Source organism: Erinaceus europaeus, chromosome 23, assembly GCF_950295315.1.
Source record: "Erinaceus europaeus chromosome 23, mEriEur2.1, whole genome shotgun sequence".
NCBI classification, from domain to species: domain Eukaryota; kingdom Metazoa; phylum Chordata; class Mammalia; order Eulipotyphla; family Erinaceidae; genus Erinaceus; species Erinaceus europaeus.
In genome coordinates this window covers 9897382-9913933 of record NC_080184.1, presented here as the reverse complement: position 1 = coordinate 9913933, position 16552 = coordinate 9897382, and the positions used below count along the sequence as shown (strand labels likewise).

Here is a 16552-nt window from a genome sequence, read left to right as displayed (position 1 = left end):
AGTGGAGGTCCTCTATTTTGTAGATAGCTAGTAGGCATATTTCAAAGGGTCTGTGGCTATACAAATTTTCCCCTTTTCTTTTTGCCACTGAGCCTGAAATCTGATATGCCAGTGGATCCAAGTTATTTTATGGGGAGATGATATCATGGCTGGACAAACGACCAGAAAGCTGGATCAGGGAAGAGACTAGTCCCCATATATGGGAAAGCTGTATTGCCTGCACTCATGTGGAGTGTCTCCAACCAGGGGGTAAGCCTCCAACCCTCCCTTGCCGGTTCTAGGGACTGCGCAACTCAGGAGACATAGGGGAATATTCTGGTATGAACATTCATTTATTTGGTGATGGGTACAAGTTTATCTAGAGAGTTAAACAAAGAACATTTTTCACATCTGTCAGAAATTACAGGTTTCTTAAAGGTCAGCTTGCCCCTATGGTAGGGGGCTGGTATGACAAGAATTGATGAGATACATAAAGGTAAAACGATTAGTCTCCAAGATGCAGGTAAGTTAATTATCCAAAGGCATTTGAGAGAAGCATAGGGGTTAAACCAGTAAGGTGAGGAAGAGAAGAAGAAAAACAAAGCTTGATGTAAATCACAGATATCAAAGGACACAAGGAAATAGAAAACAGTGTTTCACTACCTGGTAGTGTGGTGGTATATGATAGAGTGTGTTCTCTTTTTTTATCAAAAGGTGAAGTGGATGTGTGAACTTTGAGTGAACCCTAAAGCAGGCAACCATTTGGCCTGCTACCAGGGGAAACTAAGTGTTAGAGGCTGGTAGGCTTTCTGTGAGCTTGAGAGACTAACAAGGAGAAACTGAGTCCAGTAGATTTTTACCTCTTGGCTCATCTCTATAGGGAGAGAGGCTAACAAGTGAGGTGTCCTTCCAGACCTCCATCCAAGGATGGGAGAGCTCCCCTAAGCTCTACCAAGCTTTCACATAGTCCCACAGTGTATAAATATTGTTGACTATAAACTCCATAGATTTAATGTGATCTAGGGCCCATACTTAGCTTAGGAGCCTGTGTGATCTCTGCAGTCCCTATAGATCTGAGCTTACATTCTGTGGTCATGAGTAGGAACATGCCATGCTGCCACAATATCGACCCATCTTCTTCAGGTGTGGCATAGACTATGTTCTCTACCCTCCCTTCAGAGGATGGATCATTCTCTACCATTGTTGATCCAAGGTGAGGGAAAGGTCCTATGGCAGCCCACAAAGGGGTATATTTTGTTGTTCCAGATGTATGTTAATTTTGTAGCCTGACACTTTCCTGTATTGCCTGATTTCCAAAAGCTTCTTGCTGGATTTCTAAGGCTTTTCTATATATACTATCATGTCATCTGCAAATAGGGAGAGTTTGACTTCTTTTCTTCTAATCTGTATCCCGTTAATTCCTTACTTCTGCCTGACTACTATGGCAAGAACTTCCAACACTATGTTAAATAGTAATGGTGATAATGGATAGCCCTGTCTAGTACCTGATATGAGGGAAAATGCTTCCAGTTTTTCACCATTGAGTATGATGTTGGCTGTAGGTTTGCTCCACTATCTTCAGGAATTTTCCATCTATTCCCATTTTTGTAGTGTTTTTAAAAATTTTTTAATTACCTTTATTTATTTATTAGATAGAAAGAGACAGCAAGAAATTGAGAGGGAAGGGGGAGAGGCAGAGGGGCGAAGAGACACCTGCAACACTGCTTCAACACTTGTAAAGCCCTGCAGGTGGGGACCAATTGGATGCTTCCTTTGTACTCAAGGGTTTCAACCGTACAGACTCCCATAAATCCCCTTTAGCTGGGACCGCTGACTGTAGGACCCCACTAGACACTCCACAGAATATACCTTGACACCTCTCCACTCACCAACACTATGTTTCCACCCTGGTTAATTACCCAGAAACCTCCTTTCTTCCTGGGCTCACCTAAAGTACTTGGAGCCATTATTGACAACAGCTGTGAGTCTCATGCCCACACTCTGTTAATTCACAGATGATGGATGATGGCTCTCATCCATTTAACTCTGGGGGCTTTCTCCAAAGATTGGCACTGAATGATGGCAATGTGTCCGTTCATGTTTATACCAAAGTTCATTGATTCTGCAGTTCTCATCAGTATCAGTGTCAAGTACTATTGAATGTTTGGATGACTTAACCAAATATTTTCTTTTCTTTAGAAAAAATATTAATTTATTAGTGATGTAATTTATTAGTTTATTTATTAATTTATTAGTGATGTAATTTGTTAGTGATTGTAATAATAACAAGATTGTAAGTTAACATGGGTACAATTCCACACAGTTCCCACAGAGTTCTGAATTGCATCCTCTCCATTGGAAGTTTTCTTTCTTTCTCTTTTTCTTTTCTATTTCTTTTCCCTCCAGGGTTATTGCATGGGCTTGTGCATACACACTGAATCCACTGCTCCTAGAGGCCATTTGTTCCATTTTTATTTGACAGGACAGAGAGAAATTGAGAGGGAAGGGGGGACAGAGAAGGGGGGAGAAGACAGACACCTGCAGACCTGCTTCACTGTAAACAAATATTTTAGTTCAGTTATGACATGGTAATTTCTGAGAATAAGAATCATGTTACATCCTCTAGTGTTTTCCTACTCAATTAAACTTGTAATAATGGAAAATAGGTGTTTCTTTTCACAGTATTGCAGTCACCATTTATTAACCCAAGTGCTAATATTTCTAGGAAAAAGGACTAAATATTCAGTATGACACTCCTAGTGACTATGGAAAACTTTTCCATATTTACAACTCATAACGCAGATGGATACTGTGCTCACATTCAATCTGACATAAGGTGTATACTGAAGTAGGGAAAGAAAATCATCTCCCACTGTTACAGAACAGGAAAAGACAGGGTAATTTATATTCTTTTCAGATAACTGAGTGTTCGGTAATATGGGGAAATATAGCAAACAATGGTCAAGATGCAAAATATAGGACTAAGTTAATGGAATTTCCATTTACATGAATTTACTCACAAAGTCACACTGTGAGCACCTCTTCCACCCATGTGCTGGTTACATTTTAGCTGATGCTTATGGTGTGGACACATTATTTATTGGCTAGACAGAGCAAAATTGATAGGGGAGGGGGATAGAGAAGACGGAGAGACACCAGAACCTTGCTTCAGCACTCATGAAGCTTTCTTCCTGCAGGTGGGGACCAGGGCTGAATCACATCCCTTGCACACTGTAATGTATTTGCTTAACCAGATGTACCACTACCTGGCTCCTGAACACATAACTGACACAATTTGATTGTTGATATATTTCATTGTGCAATTGGTCTGACAGTCAATAGTGTCTGTCAATATGAATGTCATCACAATGGAAACATAAGACGAGGTTCTCACCATCAAAATTTTGACAGATAAGTGTTTTTTAACTTGAAAGACTGACTTGTCATTTGCAATAAATACTTGCAGCTGGTATGAGAAGTTGCCAGTTTATCTAGGATAAAAGCCTCATGGAAATGAAGAGAAAGTTTGATTGGAAAGGCAGATCAGCAGTAGTGTTGTGAGTGATCAGAGGCCCTGGGTTCACTTAAAAGCACTGCATATGAAAGAAAAACATAAAAGAAGGTTCACACTCATAAAAATGTTTTGAATAGAAATCCACTCCTCAGATTCCGCATGCTTTTAGAGAGGCAGAGGCTATTTCTCCCTGCCAGATGGAGACCCAGAAAGAAAATGCCCCTGTGAACCAGGAAGGGCTCACAAACCCCAGATCTAATGGCATCTTGGTGTGCAGTCTCCACAATGTGAAAGCCAAAGGTTTATTGACAGTCACCTGCTGTCTGCTGCTTTCCTTTGTGCTGCAGCTGGAAAAGCAGAGCATCCTCAGAAGCTGACCTAGGGTGGGACCTACTCCTTCCCAGTCCTGCCTACTGGGCACTCTATTTGGGAGAGTGTAGCTGTATTGTAAGTGGGGCATATGCAGTCCTCCTCAGCTTGGTGAGTGTCCAGTGTTTCATCAGTACAAGCAAGAGGTGTTGTGAATAAAAGTCTACTTTTTGAATCATGACTTAAGTTGTGGAGATATGGCAGATCGAGCAGGGCTGACACCCCAAGTATCTCTCAGAGACTGGTATAAGTTTACCCAAAAAAGCCTCCCTGCCCCTCCTCCCTCTCCCTAGCTGGCCTGGTTGCCAGTATTCTTAACCTGGCTCAAGGGCAAGAGCTATTTATGGAAACTTTTGCAGATTATAGTTAAGCTTCCATTTCCTGCAGACAAAAGGGTGTTGCTATAAATAGTGTACCCATTGAGAATGCATCAGCCTTTGCCCCAGCCCATTCCTGTTAAGACTGCAAATTCCCTGTCCCCAGTTTGTTCCCACTTCATGATATTGACCTTTACAATGATTGGTCTGACAATACTTCCCTTTTTTCTGCCTGCTTGTTCGAGTATAAGAATACCTTCGTGTAACCCAATAAATACGCTATCCCCTGCCGTAGTGTCGAGTGACCAGTGTGTCACTCTGCATACTCACTTCCACCACAGCTTGTTCTCTTCCTCCCCTATGACACCTTTCTGGTGGTCGACAGACTGGTGGGCATGGGGTAGTCAAGAGAGGCCATCCAAGGCTTGCCCCACATTAAGTGATGTACTGGTTTGTGCAGAGGGTAACTAAGATGAGGTAATTATCAGTATGATGATGAGATAAAATCTATCTACTTCTGAACCAGCAGAAGTCATGAGGACCCTTCCTGTCCTAGGACCCAGGTCTGGGTAAACCACTCTGATTCCTAAAGAGACCAAGCCTCTTGTGTAGAGTAGAGTGTAAGCTCATGACTCCTCCACAGGCAGAGAACTACAAGATTGTGCTGACCAGGACAATCAGAGTGATGTCCTTGGTGCTGCTCCTCAAGTGTCAGAGGTCATTTCTACCTTCTAAGCATCCACATACTCAATAATGACTATAATTACAATATAAAAAAGCCCCCATATGTGAATTAAGTGGCGATTGGGCTGACTGCAGAGGTAGCCCCACTGTTTCCTCCTAGCCACACACATCTTCCCATGAGCCCTCCTTTAGGAGGGGTCTGCATTTCCCCAACCATGATCCTGAACTAGGACTGTGGCCTGCTTCAGTCAAAGGACACTGACCACATAGTGGAGAGGCAAACTACAAGGGACACTCCTGCTCTCCCAGAATGTGGTTCAAGCCCCCCTGGAAAGAATCAGGACTGACCTCCCTCCCAGAGGAAGACAAGCACAGTTGCAGTCCCTGGAGGTCCCAGCCCTGCAGACTGCCAGGCCTAAGGACAAGGCTGCTGTGGACACCTAGCCCCTGCCCACACTAACCTTGGACTCTAGGTGAACAACAGGCCAGATCTGTAGAATGGTCTCTCCACTTTGCAACTATGAGGAAGCAGCCATTGTTCTACACTTTTAAGTGATGGAGTTTATTTTCTGTATTGTCAAAGACTGGCATGCCCAGGTGAGGCATGGAGAGATATGTGGTGCCTCTTCAGAGTGGGAGCAGCTCTTCCTGTCAGCCTATGACAGCACTGATAATTGACATATCTGATCAAGAAACCTGATGCTTTTAAGTTTAGAAAAATGTTCCTACCGCCACACCATGAAGCCTCTAATTCAAACCAACCAATACACTGACACCTTCTAGGAGGCTGCAGGCCATCTTCATGCTATGATTACATTTATGAATGAAAAATAAGGGAAGATGCTTTTATTGTCCAAGCTAGATAATTAGGTTGGCATTTCTAAATGGAAAATAGTATTTTGGGATGAACAAGGCAATTCAGAGGTATATATAGTTTGGGTATAAATGTGTGAATATATAAATGTCATACTCAGATGAACAATTCAAAATATATCAAGATGATTTTATGCTGTTTATTTGAGATTAGTAGTGGAATGACAGTAAAGTTATAGAGTATGTTTCCACACCACACCCAATATCAAAGTTTTATGTCCCGTTTCTCAAAGATAACCATTACAATTCTTATAATGTATTAGAAACAGTCCCTTTGTTTCTGTTGTTGTTTTTTTTAATCTTTCTTTTCAGCAAGTTCTGGAGCCTCACTTATATGAATTGCACTTGAGTGAGGTCATATGGTTGTCATCTTTCAACTGGTTGATTAGTGAAATAAGCCACGACTACAATTCACTGGGCCTATTCTGCCCACTACAAAACATCTGCACATCCTCTGGTCACTTTAGTTCTGCTTCAGGGTCTAAAGACTTGTTTCCCTGTGATTTTAATTATGAACTCTGCTGATATATAACCATATATTGTTAACTGTAAACCCCATCAATTTGATCTGGGAACCACATTTAGTGCAGGAGCTTGTGTAACACAGACTGAAGTGAATCATGGTCAAGTGATACTGGCTCCATTGATTTTATTCTATCTTTTCTACTGTTTACATTCATAGGGTTTCTCTCCACTGTGAGTTATTTCATGTACCCTAAGATGACTGGCCCGACTGAATGTTACAGTACATTGTTTACATTCATAGGGTTTCTCTCCACTGTGGGTTCTTTCATGTACCCTAAGATTACTGGCCTGGCTGAATGCTTTAGTACATTGTTTACATTCATATGGTTTCTGTCCACTGTGAGTTCTTTCATGTCTCTGAAGATGACTGGCCCGACTGAATGCTTTACTACATTGTTTACATTCATAGGGTTTCTCTCCACTGTGGGTTCTTTCATGTCTCTGAATACCACTGGCCCGACTGAATGCTTTAGTACACTGTTTACATTCATAGGGTTTCTCTCCACTATGAGTTCTTTCATGTCTCTGAAGATTACAGGCCCGACTGAATGCTTTACTACATTGTTTACATTGATAGGGTTTCTCTCCATTGTGAGTTCTTTCATGTACCCTAAGATTACTGGCTTGGCTGAATGCTTTACTACATTGTTTACATTCATAGGGTTTCTCTCCACTATGAATTCTTTCATGTCTCTGAAGATGAGTGGCCAAACTGAATGCTTTACTACATTGTTTGCATACATAGGGTTTCTCTCCACTGTGAGTTCTTTCATGTCTCTGAAGATAACTGGCCCGACTGAATGTTTTACTACATTGTTTACATTCATAGGGTTTCTCTCCATTGTGAGTTCCTTCATGTAGCTGAAGATAACTGACGATATTACTGTAAAATAGTGAGAAGGTACTTAATGATACCTTAATGAAAACAAAAACATTCTTTTTTTTTTTTTAAGGAAAATGTAAGCCATTATTATAAAGAACCCAAAAAAAACAGACATTGTCAAAATATTTGACTGAAATTATTATACTGACAATATAAGGACAATATTTTAAAATTATAAAAAGACATAGTACTAAAAATAAGACAAAGCTCAAAGAAAATTTTGGTAAATACTAAATCTCTTCATATAATACATAAATGCATTAGACAATAACTAATAATTTAGTTATTTTGAATTTATTTATTGAAATACCTTTGTTAACAACATATTGTGTCTTTGTTTTGAAATTCTCCACTACTAAGGACTACAGATAAATATTATAAAATTAGAGTTATTCATTTATAAAAGATATGGTTACTCTTTTCAACCATACTACTTCATAAACACTGAGTTTCACTGGTACATTTCTTTTTTTATATTTATTTATTTTCCCTTTTGTTGCCCTTGTTGTTTTATTGTTGTAGTTATTGATGTCATCATTGTTGGATAGGACAGAAAGAAATGGAGAGAGGAGGAGAAGACAGAGAGGGAGAAATAAAGATAGGACATCTGCAGACGTGCTTCACCTGTGAAGTGACTCCCCTGCAGGTGGGGAGCTGGGGGTACAAACCAGATCCTTACACATCCTTGCACTTTGTGCCACGTATGCTTAACCCCCTGCACTACTGCCCAAATCCCCACTGATCTATTTCTTATAGTTTCCATTTGTTTACTATTTGTGGGAGAGATTTTTCTATGAAGTGGAGAAAAGTGATAATCCAGAACATCACTATGGTACATGTGTTGCCAGTGATTAAAATGAGAATCTTAGACATCTATCACTATTTAAGTCATTTGCCAACTTCTCCATAACATATTCATGGTATCATTTTTGATGAAATAGCTTAAGAATTATCTACTGGTATCAATGATCATAAATTTTAATTACTTTAAAATGACTGTATTATGAAATACCTTTGTCTACTTCCTTGGTGGTTATGCTGCTGCTTATTGGTGGAATGTTCCTCTAGTAATTTTCCTAAAAATAAAAAAGTATTAAAAACAATTTATATATATTTAATTTACATTGGTGAATAGTGGTGGACAAAAATGACTTCTAATTGACGACTGAATGAAGATTATAATTACCTATTGAGAGAAAATTCCAATAGTTTTCCCACAACACATCTCTGTAGAGTTTCTTCTCTGAAGGATTTAATAGTGTCCACTCCTCTTGAGTGAATATCACAGTTACATCTTCATAGGTCACTGAGCACTAAAATATGTGAATATATTTATATGAGAGAACACTTCAGGGAGTTGGGCAGTAGCGTAGCAGGTTAAGCACACGTGGTGTGAAGAGCAAGGACCAGCATAATGATACTGGTTTAAGCCCTCGGCTCCGCACCTGCAGGGAGGTCGCTTTGCAAGCAGTGAAAGCAGGTCTGCAGGTGACTATCATTCTCTGTCTTCCTCTCCTCTCTCCATTTCTCTCTTTCCTATCCAACAATGATGACATCAATAACAACAATAATAACTACATCAACAACAACAAAAAGACAAGTTCAACAAAAGGGAAAATTAATAAAATTAAAAAAAAAACACTTCATACTGACAACATATTAGACAGCCACTCTCAATTTTATGAAATCACTGATTATTTAATCTGCAAACATATATTGCATAACTTGTTCATAAAATACATCACTGTCATGGCCTATAAGGTGATATAATGATTGGTATTATAGCATTGGACTCTGTAGCATGAGCACCATTTCTCTCTGTATCACAAAAGAAAAAAAAAACACCCAAAAAACAAAAACAAGAGATGGCTCCCTGTGTAAGTTGATTTAATAATAAAGTACTTGGTAATGACTTTGTGGAAAATGGAAGTGATGCTACTATTAAAAGGTCAGGGTATAGGGCACGTACACCTGGTTATGTGCACACATTATGGTGCGAAAGGACCCATGTTCGAGCACCCCTGTCCCCACCTGCAGGGGGAAAGTTTTGCGAGTGGTGAAGCAGGGCTACAGGTATCTGTCTCTCTCCCACTCGATAGCCCCATTCCCTCTTGATTACTGGCTTTCTCTATCCAATAAGTAAAGATAATAAAAATAATAATAAAAAAAGACCAGGGTATCCTAACAGACAATGTAGCTACTTGCTTATATTTACTAAATAAAAATAAAAAGTGACTTTTTTATCACAACAATTTTATGAATTTATACTGACTTTTTTTTTTTAATTAATAGAAAGAAAAAGAGGCAGGGGCTGGGCAGTACTCTCAGTTGAGCACACACATTACCATGCACAGTGGTCCTTTTTAACTCCTTTTTTACAACTTCAAGGAGAAAGATTAATGAGAAGAGAAGCAATGGTGAAGATGTATCACCTGTCTGTGCCACTTCTTTTTTTCTTTTTCCTCAATCAAAGAAAAAAAGGAAAGAAAGGAGTCCAGCAGGTGATTCAGTGAGTGGGTGCTAAACTTAGAAGCATGAGGTCCCAAAAATAATTCCTGTCATTCTATGTACCAAATGTGGTGAAGCAGTGAGGAAGGTTTAATTATCTCTCTATCTCTCCCCTCCCTTTTGAACAACTCTATCTAAACTGAATGAATTAAAAATACATAAAAACAGTATACATGTAAGCCAAATGATTTCAACAAGGGCAAAAAGACCAGAAGTAATCATAGACCACTTTCTTCTTTTAAACAAAAAGGTGACCAAGTTTAGATGAATTACACTGAAACTTACTTACTAAAGATATAGACCTTTGCAGAAAACTCTCCAAACTCTTATCCAGTATTATGTTTATAGGAAACAGAACTAGAAGTTTGTGAAAAGTAGCTAACCAACAGTTTTCTGAAGATACATAAAGAAAATTTCAAAATTTAGATCCTGAATTGCTGTTATAAAAGATGAGGGGGAGTCGGGTGGTAGCGCAGTGGGTTAAGCGCACGTGGCGCAAAGCGCAAGGACCTGCACAAGGATCCGAGTTAGATCCCCCAGCTCTCCACCTGCAGGGGAGTCGCTTCACAGGTGGTGAGGCAGGTCTGCAGGTATCTGTCTTTCTCTCTCCTTCTCTGTCTTCCCCATCTCTCTCCATTTCTCTCTGTCCTATCCAACAACGACAACATCAATAATAACAACAATAAAAAACAAGGGCAACAAAAGGGAAAATAAATATAAAAATTTTTTTAAAAAAAGATGAGGCATTAGAAATAAATGTATCCAGAAATCAGTTATATCTATGCATGTCTATATTCACTAGTAGAATTTATGATGGATATATATCTCCTCAAAAAGGAAAAGTCTAAAGTCAAGGTGATACTTTTTTCTCTTCCATTTCTTTCTTTCTTTTATTTTTTATTATCTTTGTTTATTTAATGGAGACAGCCAGAAATTGAAAGGGAAGGGGGAGATAGAGAGGGAGAGAGACAGAGAGACACCTGAAGCCCTGCTTCACCACACATGAAGCTTTTCCCCCTGCAGGTGGGGACCGGGGGCTCGAACCAGGTCCTTCTGCACTGCAACATGTGCGATCAACCAGGAGTGCTACCACCCGGCCCCTTCTTCCATTTATTTTTTAAAATATTTTTATATTATTTATTTGGTACTGAATTGAGACAGAGATAAACTGAGATGGGAGGAGGAAAGAGGGAGGGTAAGAGTCAGAAAGACACCTATAATCCTGTTTCTATATTCATGAAGCTTTGCCTCCTGCAGGTGGGGACCAGGGGCTTTAACCCTGGTCTCTGATCCCTGTAATATGAGTACATAACCAGGTGTGCCACCTTCTGTCTTCCACATGATTTTTTCCCCTACACAACAAGAAGTTCCTTTTTTAATTTTTAGAGGAACTCTCTTTTATCTTTTCAATTTATCAGAGCACAACCCTGGATTCAGGAGCTTCTGGCATGAGAGTCTCTTTGCATAATCATTATACTATCTACCCCTGCCCTATTTAATCCTCTCACTCCTATATATTTGAATGTGATTCATAGAAAAAAAATTCCAAGGGATACATTTCAAAACACTTAAATAACAATCAGAATAAATGAAAGTCATAAAGCAAACAATATTGATTTTTCATGAAAGAGAAAAATTATCAGCAGTAAATGACCAATTTAGAAAATTTATATGAAAAAATAAAAATGAATAAAGGGATGTAAGGTAGATAGCATAAAGGCTATGCAAACAATTTCTAATGCCTGAGGCTCAAAAAGTCCTAGGTTCAATACGTTGCACTAGTAGAAGCTAGAGCTGAACAATGTGCTGATAAAAAAATATATATATAGGGACTTGGGCAGTAGAGCAGTGGATTAAGCGCATGTGATGCAGAGCACAAGTACCGGTGGAAGGATCCCGGTTCAAGCCTTCCCACCTGCAGGGGACACTTTTCAAGGAGTGAAGAAGGTCTGGAGGTGTCTGTCTTTCTCTCTCCCTCCCTGTCTTCTCCCTCTCCCTCAATTTCTCTCTGTCTTAACCAGCAATGACCACATCAATAACAACTACAACAATAAAATAACACGGGCAACAAAAGGGAATATGAAAAAAAAATTTAAATGATATAGGTGCTATGCAATCCCTATCAAAATCTGTATAAACATGTTTAAAATAACAGAATGAATTCTCAGTATTAAATGTTTTCACAAATTTGAGCTCAAAAGTAAGAATAACAAAAGGGAGAAAAATGAACCACTGGGACTAAACCATGCTTCAAATATTTGGCAAAACAAAAGGTGCATTCAGCACGACAGAGAGACACAGTACCACATGAGAAAAAAATATTTACATGTCAGACATCAGGTAAGGGGCTAGTAACCAATATATACACTCACAGAATTCAGTGGGGTAAAGAAACAACCATATTAAAAGGGGGACAATGAGTTGGGTGGTGGGTTAAGAGAACGTGGCACAAAGTGCAAGGTCTGGCTGTAGGATCCAGGTTCGAGCCCCCATCTCCCCACCTGCAGAGGAGTCACTTCACAAGCAGTGAGGCAGGTATGCAGGTATCTATCTCTCCCCCACTCTCTGTCTTCCCCACCTCTCTCCATTTCTCTGTACCTTGTCTAACAATGATGACAGCAGTAACAACAACAATAATAACTACAACAACAATAAAAAGCAACAAGGGTAACAAAAAGGGGAAATAAATAAATACATGTGGGGGACAAAGAAATGAATGCTCTCTTCAACCAAAAAATATTCAAATTAAACAGTTTACAATCAAAGACTGTCAGATAATTGGATATGAGAACAAAAAAAACCCCACAAAATTATCTTAAAAGAAATAGTAACTATGGATTACCATACTTTTATAGACTTAGTCATTTTCATCCTATTCCAGACAGAGGTTATGCAAAAACCTACATGGAATTTAAGTTGACTATAGCTGAGAATCAGTGCCAGCTATACAAGTCTATGCTTCCAGGTAGCAATTTCCCCCCATTTTCTTCTATTTTAAATTTAATAGAACAGGTAAGTTGAGAGGGAAAGGGACAGAAAGGGAGAGAAAAAGAGATACTCCGGCAGACTTGTTCTACTGCTTGTTAAGTATTCCCCCTGCAGGTGAAGAGTGGGGCTTGAAATTGGGTCTCTGTGTATGACAACTTGTGTGCTTAGCTAGATGCACTATCACTCAACCCTCAAGGCAAGAATCCATCACACATAGAATGCCTCGGTACAGAGGAACAGAACTGTCTTTGGGGACAAGAAACTATGTTCTAATGAACTTCATTTCTCCTGGTGGAATAATTTTACTAATTCCCTGTAGACCATGAAATAAAGACAGAGGAATAAAAACAGAGTACTACTCATGATGTTTCCCTCTTCATGACCCTATGTGGTACCAGGGGTTGAAACTCAAAAAATCTGTAACAGGGTCTTCATGGCTGCACACATAGTAGACAGCATACATTAACATCTGTGAGATTCCAGGCAAAGCCCCATCTCCCAAATACCTGCAAGGGGAAGTTTGACATATGGAGGAAGTGTTGCAGGTTTTTCTTCTTCACTTTCTCTCCCCCATCCTCTTTTTCTCATATGTACCCATATCTGTATCTACATACAATGGCAGCAAATGACAATGTGCAGACAGAGTCCCATTGATAAACTTGGTGGAAAAAAAAAGTTTTTTTAAGAGTAAGTGGAAAGAGAGAGATGCAGGCAAGTAAGAATCAGTGAGACATAAAAGAAAATACACTTGTAAATTAAAATACAACTTATCTAGGAAGAAAAAGACAGTATCAGATGCAGAACATGTCACTTACCTGAGAAATTGCCATTTCTTACTCCTCCTCCAATTCCTTCTCAGGACAGAAAATGAAAAGAAATCACAGTACCTGTTTGGACTATGATTGAAATTCACTGGCAAAGTTGTTTTGCTTGACAGCACCGCACCTACAAGGAAGATATTGTAATGTACAAAAGGTCCAACAACCTAGCCTTTCAAGGTGAAGAGATTCAGGAACAGGACAAGACCCTTGGGGACTACTGAGTGAGTTATCCTGTATATTAGGGTCTTCCTTACACTTAAAAATTCTATTGCTATATCTCATTCAAACCCTTAATTTTCTCCTTTAATAAAGGTATGAATCTTCAAATCTAATAAAATGTCTGAGTCTTCCTACTTACCTTAGGCCTCACTTCTCAGAGATCAACATTAAAACAGTGATAATCACATACAAAAATACTTTCATACCTGAGGCACTAGAAGCCTCAAATTCAATGCACAGCATAAACTAGAGCTGAGGAATGCTCTGGTAAAATAATAGCAGTGATATTCAGAAAGCAAATGAGAATAGAGTCTGGGGACAAGAGGGACTAATAAATTTTCTTCAAACTCCACTTCTAACCCTAAAAAAGTTAAACTGAGTAAACCCCATGAGCAAGAGCACAACTCTTGATTAACTAAACAATTAAAATACAGTATTGTGCAGGCCAGAAAGTAGCAAAGTGTTGGAATCTAAAGCATATGGGTCTGAAGACTTTGAACCTTGGCACTACATGTGCAGCTGTGAGTCTCTGATTATCTATTCTTCTCTCACAATAGTAGATAAATTTGAAAGCAAATAAAATGAAATAAAAGATGTTCTGAAACTGTGGATGGCAGAGAATCAAAGAATTCAGAAAATTATAGCTGAGAGAAATTACAGTAATCCTAAGCACTCCCCAATAGCTGGTCTTGAAAAACAAGATTCCCTTACTCCCTCACTCCTGGTCCTAAAAGACAAGATTCCTTGACTACTTGTAACTGTGATAACCACTGTTTAACTGTAATAACCACTGCTTCTGTAATCCAAGGCTAATTAACCTACTCACACATCCTAGTTTAAAATAATGTCACAATGCCCATTCTGAGCCAGAGTCTGCAGGGTGACCATGATTCTCAGTCCACAATTAAAATAATATTAATTTTCTCCTCCACCCAATTTTGGGTCCAGTCTCCTTGAATTTCAGCATTCCTTAACATGAATAATAGGTAGTTAGAGAATTTTTCTTTGATTTTCTTTTCTCTACTTATTTATTTTAAAATTTCTTTATTGGGGGATTAATGTTGAACAGTCGACAGTAAATACAATAGTTTGTACATGCATAACATTTCTCAGTTTTCCACATAACAATATTATTATTATTATTATTTTACCAGAGTTCTGCTTAGCTCTGCTTTTAAGTAGTTCTGCAAATTGAAAAATGGAGCTCAGAATCTTAGGCATCTCAGGCATGAAGGTCATTTGCACAACCATTGTGGTGTCTCACCAGCCCAGCATGAACTATTTCATCCTTTTCCTCATGTCCATCAATCAGAAGACTAGGATAGCTAGTATTTTCTCCATAATTATGTGGACACTTATCTAGGTGAATCTCCAACACAGTGCCATATCCCATCCCCTCCACTAAAGGTCCCGTTCTTTATTACCCTGGGAGCATGGACCAAATATCTCTATGGGCTGCAGAAATTCGGAGGTATGATTTCTGTAATTGCTTATCCACTGGACATAGGTTGATCAACAGCCCCAGCCTGTTCCTATTGGGGTAGAGCTCTAGGGAGGTGGGGTTCCAGGACACATTGGTGAGGTTATTTGACAGATAGGCTTCTTAGATCCTCCTCACCCCAGATGTGGCTTCTCAGCTTCTTCTTGGCTACAGCAGAATTTTCCTTTGCCAGAACTCTGGACTCTACTTGCCTCATTTTGAGTGCCTCACTTTTCTAATATTTCGGTGCTAAAACTTGAGAGGGGCTAGAATTTAGCTTCTCCCTCTGGGCCTTTCATGTCACACTATCCTAATACAGGTCCCCATCTGTTAGAAGGAATCTTCACAGGAAGTGAAATGGTATCACTATCTCTCCCTCCTCCTCCCCTATCAATTAAACTCAGTCCTATAAAATAAATTACATTAAGTGAAATAAAAGAAAATAGGGACTGAGTGGTATCACACCTGACTGAACACGTATGATAATGCACAAAGACCTGGTTGAATCCGCAGCCCCCACTTGCAGGGAGAAAGCTTTGAGAATGTTGAGCAGTGCTGCAAGTATCTCTTGTATCCCTCTCTATCACCCCATACCTCTCAATTTCAGTCTGTCTATATATAGTAAATAGTTAAGATTATGAAATGAATAAAGAAATACAAAAATAGATCATAAAGATTAATAGGCAGCCAAATGCTACCAATAGAGCACACTGAATGAGGAGCCTCAGAAGTAGCCAAGACATGTCATAGGAATCCACACTGAGGCCTAAGATGGATCACTGGGTTAGAAATAAGGAAGGGTAGTCCAGGAGGTGGCACAGTAGATAAAGCTGTGGACTTTCAAGTGAGATGTCCTGAGTTGAATCCTGGACCGCACATATATCACAGTGATGTATGGTTATTTCTACTTCCTCCTATTTTTCTTGTGAATAAAAAAAATCTTAAAGAAAAAAAAGAATTTTCAAAAAAAAAGGGGGGGGGGAGAATAGTGAAGGGAGACCTCAGGTACATGGCTGCTATGGGGAGTATTGGAGCCTCTCTGAGGCAACCTTTTCTATCTAAGCTCTAGAGGCTGAGGCTCACCAGCCTCATGATTCCATCTACACTCTGGAATCACTAAAGTGTCCTCCTCAAGAAGTGAATTAGAGGGAGACATGTGCAACCAAAAGGAGGAAGCAAGGAGACTGTGAACATTTGAGAAGCAACACTTACCTTCTAGAGTGACTTTCTTTAGTTGCAAGCACTGCCCATAAGCAGCCCAGACTGGAAAGAGCATTGGGCAAACCCTAGATTCTAAATAGATGGAGCTATTCCCACACTCATGAGGATTCTGACTGCAAAATTGCTTTAGTGCCTCAATCCAGGAAATATGAATCAGAAAGTCAAAACAAT

The 16552-nt window shown here is 39.4% G+C and overlaps 2 protein-coding genes across 8 annotated transcripts in view; one reads left to right on the top strand and one right to left on the bottom strand.

Moving 5' to 3' along the window:
* The window catches only part of LOC107523312 (zinc finger protein 14-like), a 517712-nt gene that overhangs the window by 50175 nt on the left and 450985 nt on the right, over window positions 1-16552 (top strand). The gene's annotated exons all lie outside the window — the stretch shown is intronic.
* LOC103127428 (zinc finger protein 709-like) overlaps window positions 1-16552 on the bottom strand; it is a 393603-nt gene that overhangs the window by 362845 nt on the left and 14206 nt on the right. For 5 of the 7 annotated variants that reach the window (XM_060181660.1, XM_060181663.1, XM_060181662.1 and 2 more), the window contains 3 exons: window positions 13456-13585; window positions 8331-8457; window positions 8157-8220 (listed from right to left, as the gene is read on the bottom strand). In XM_060181660.1, the coding sequence (XP_060037643.1) occupies window positions 8157-8220; window positions 8331-8457; window positions 13456-13470 (206 nt within the window). In that variant the 5' untranslated portion in view covers window positions 13471-13585. Of the gene's footprint in view, window positions 1-5694; window positions 5833-5928; window positions 7145-8156; window positions 8221-8330; window positions 8458-13455; window positions 13586-16552 lie in introns of those variants that run through there. The other 2 variants (XR_009547312.1, XM_060181665.1) reach the window with 2 other exon arrangements.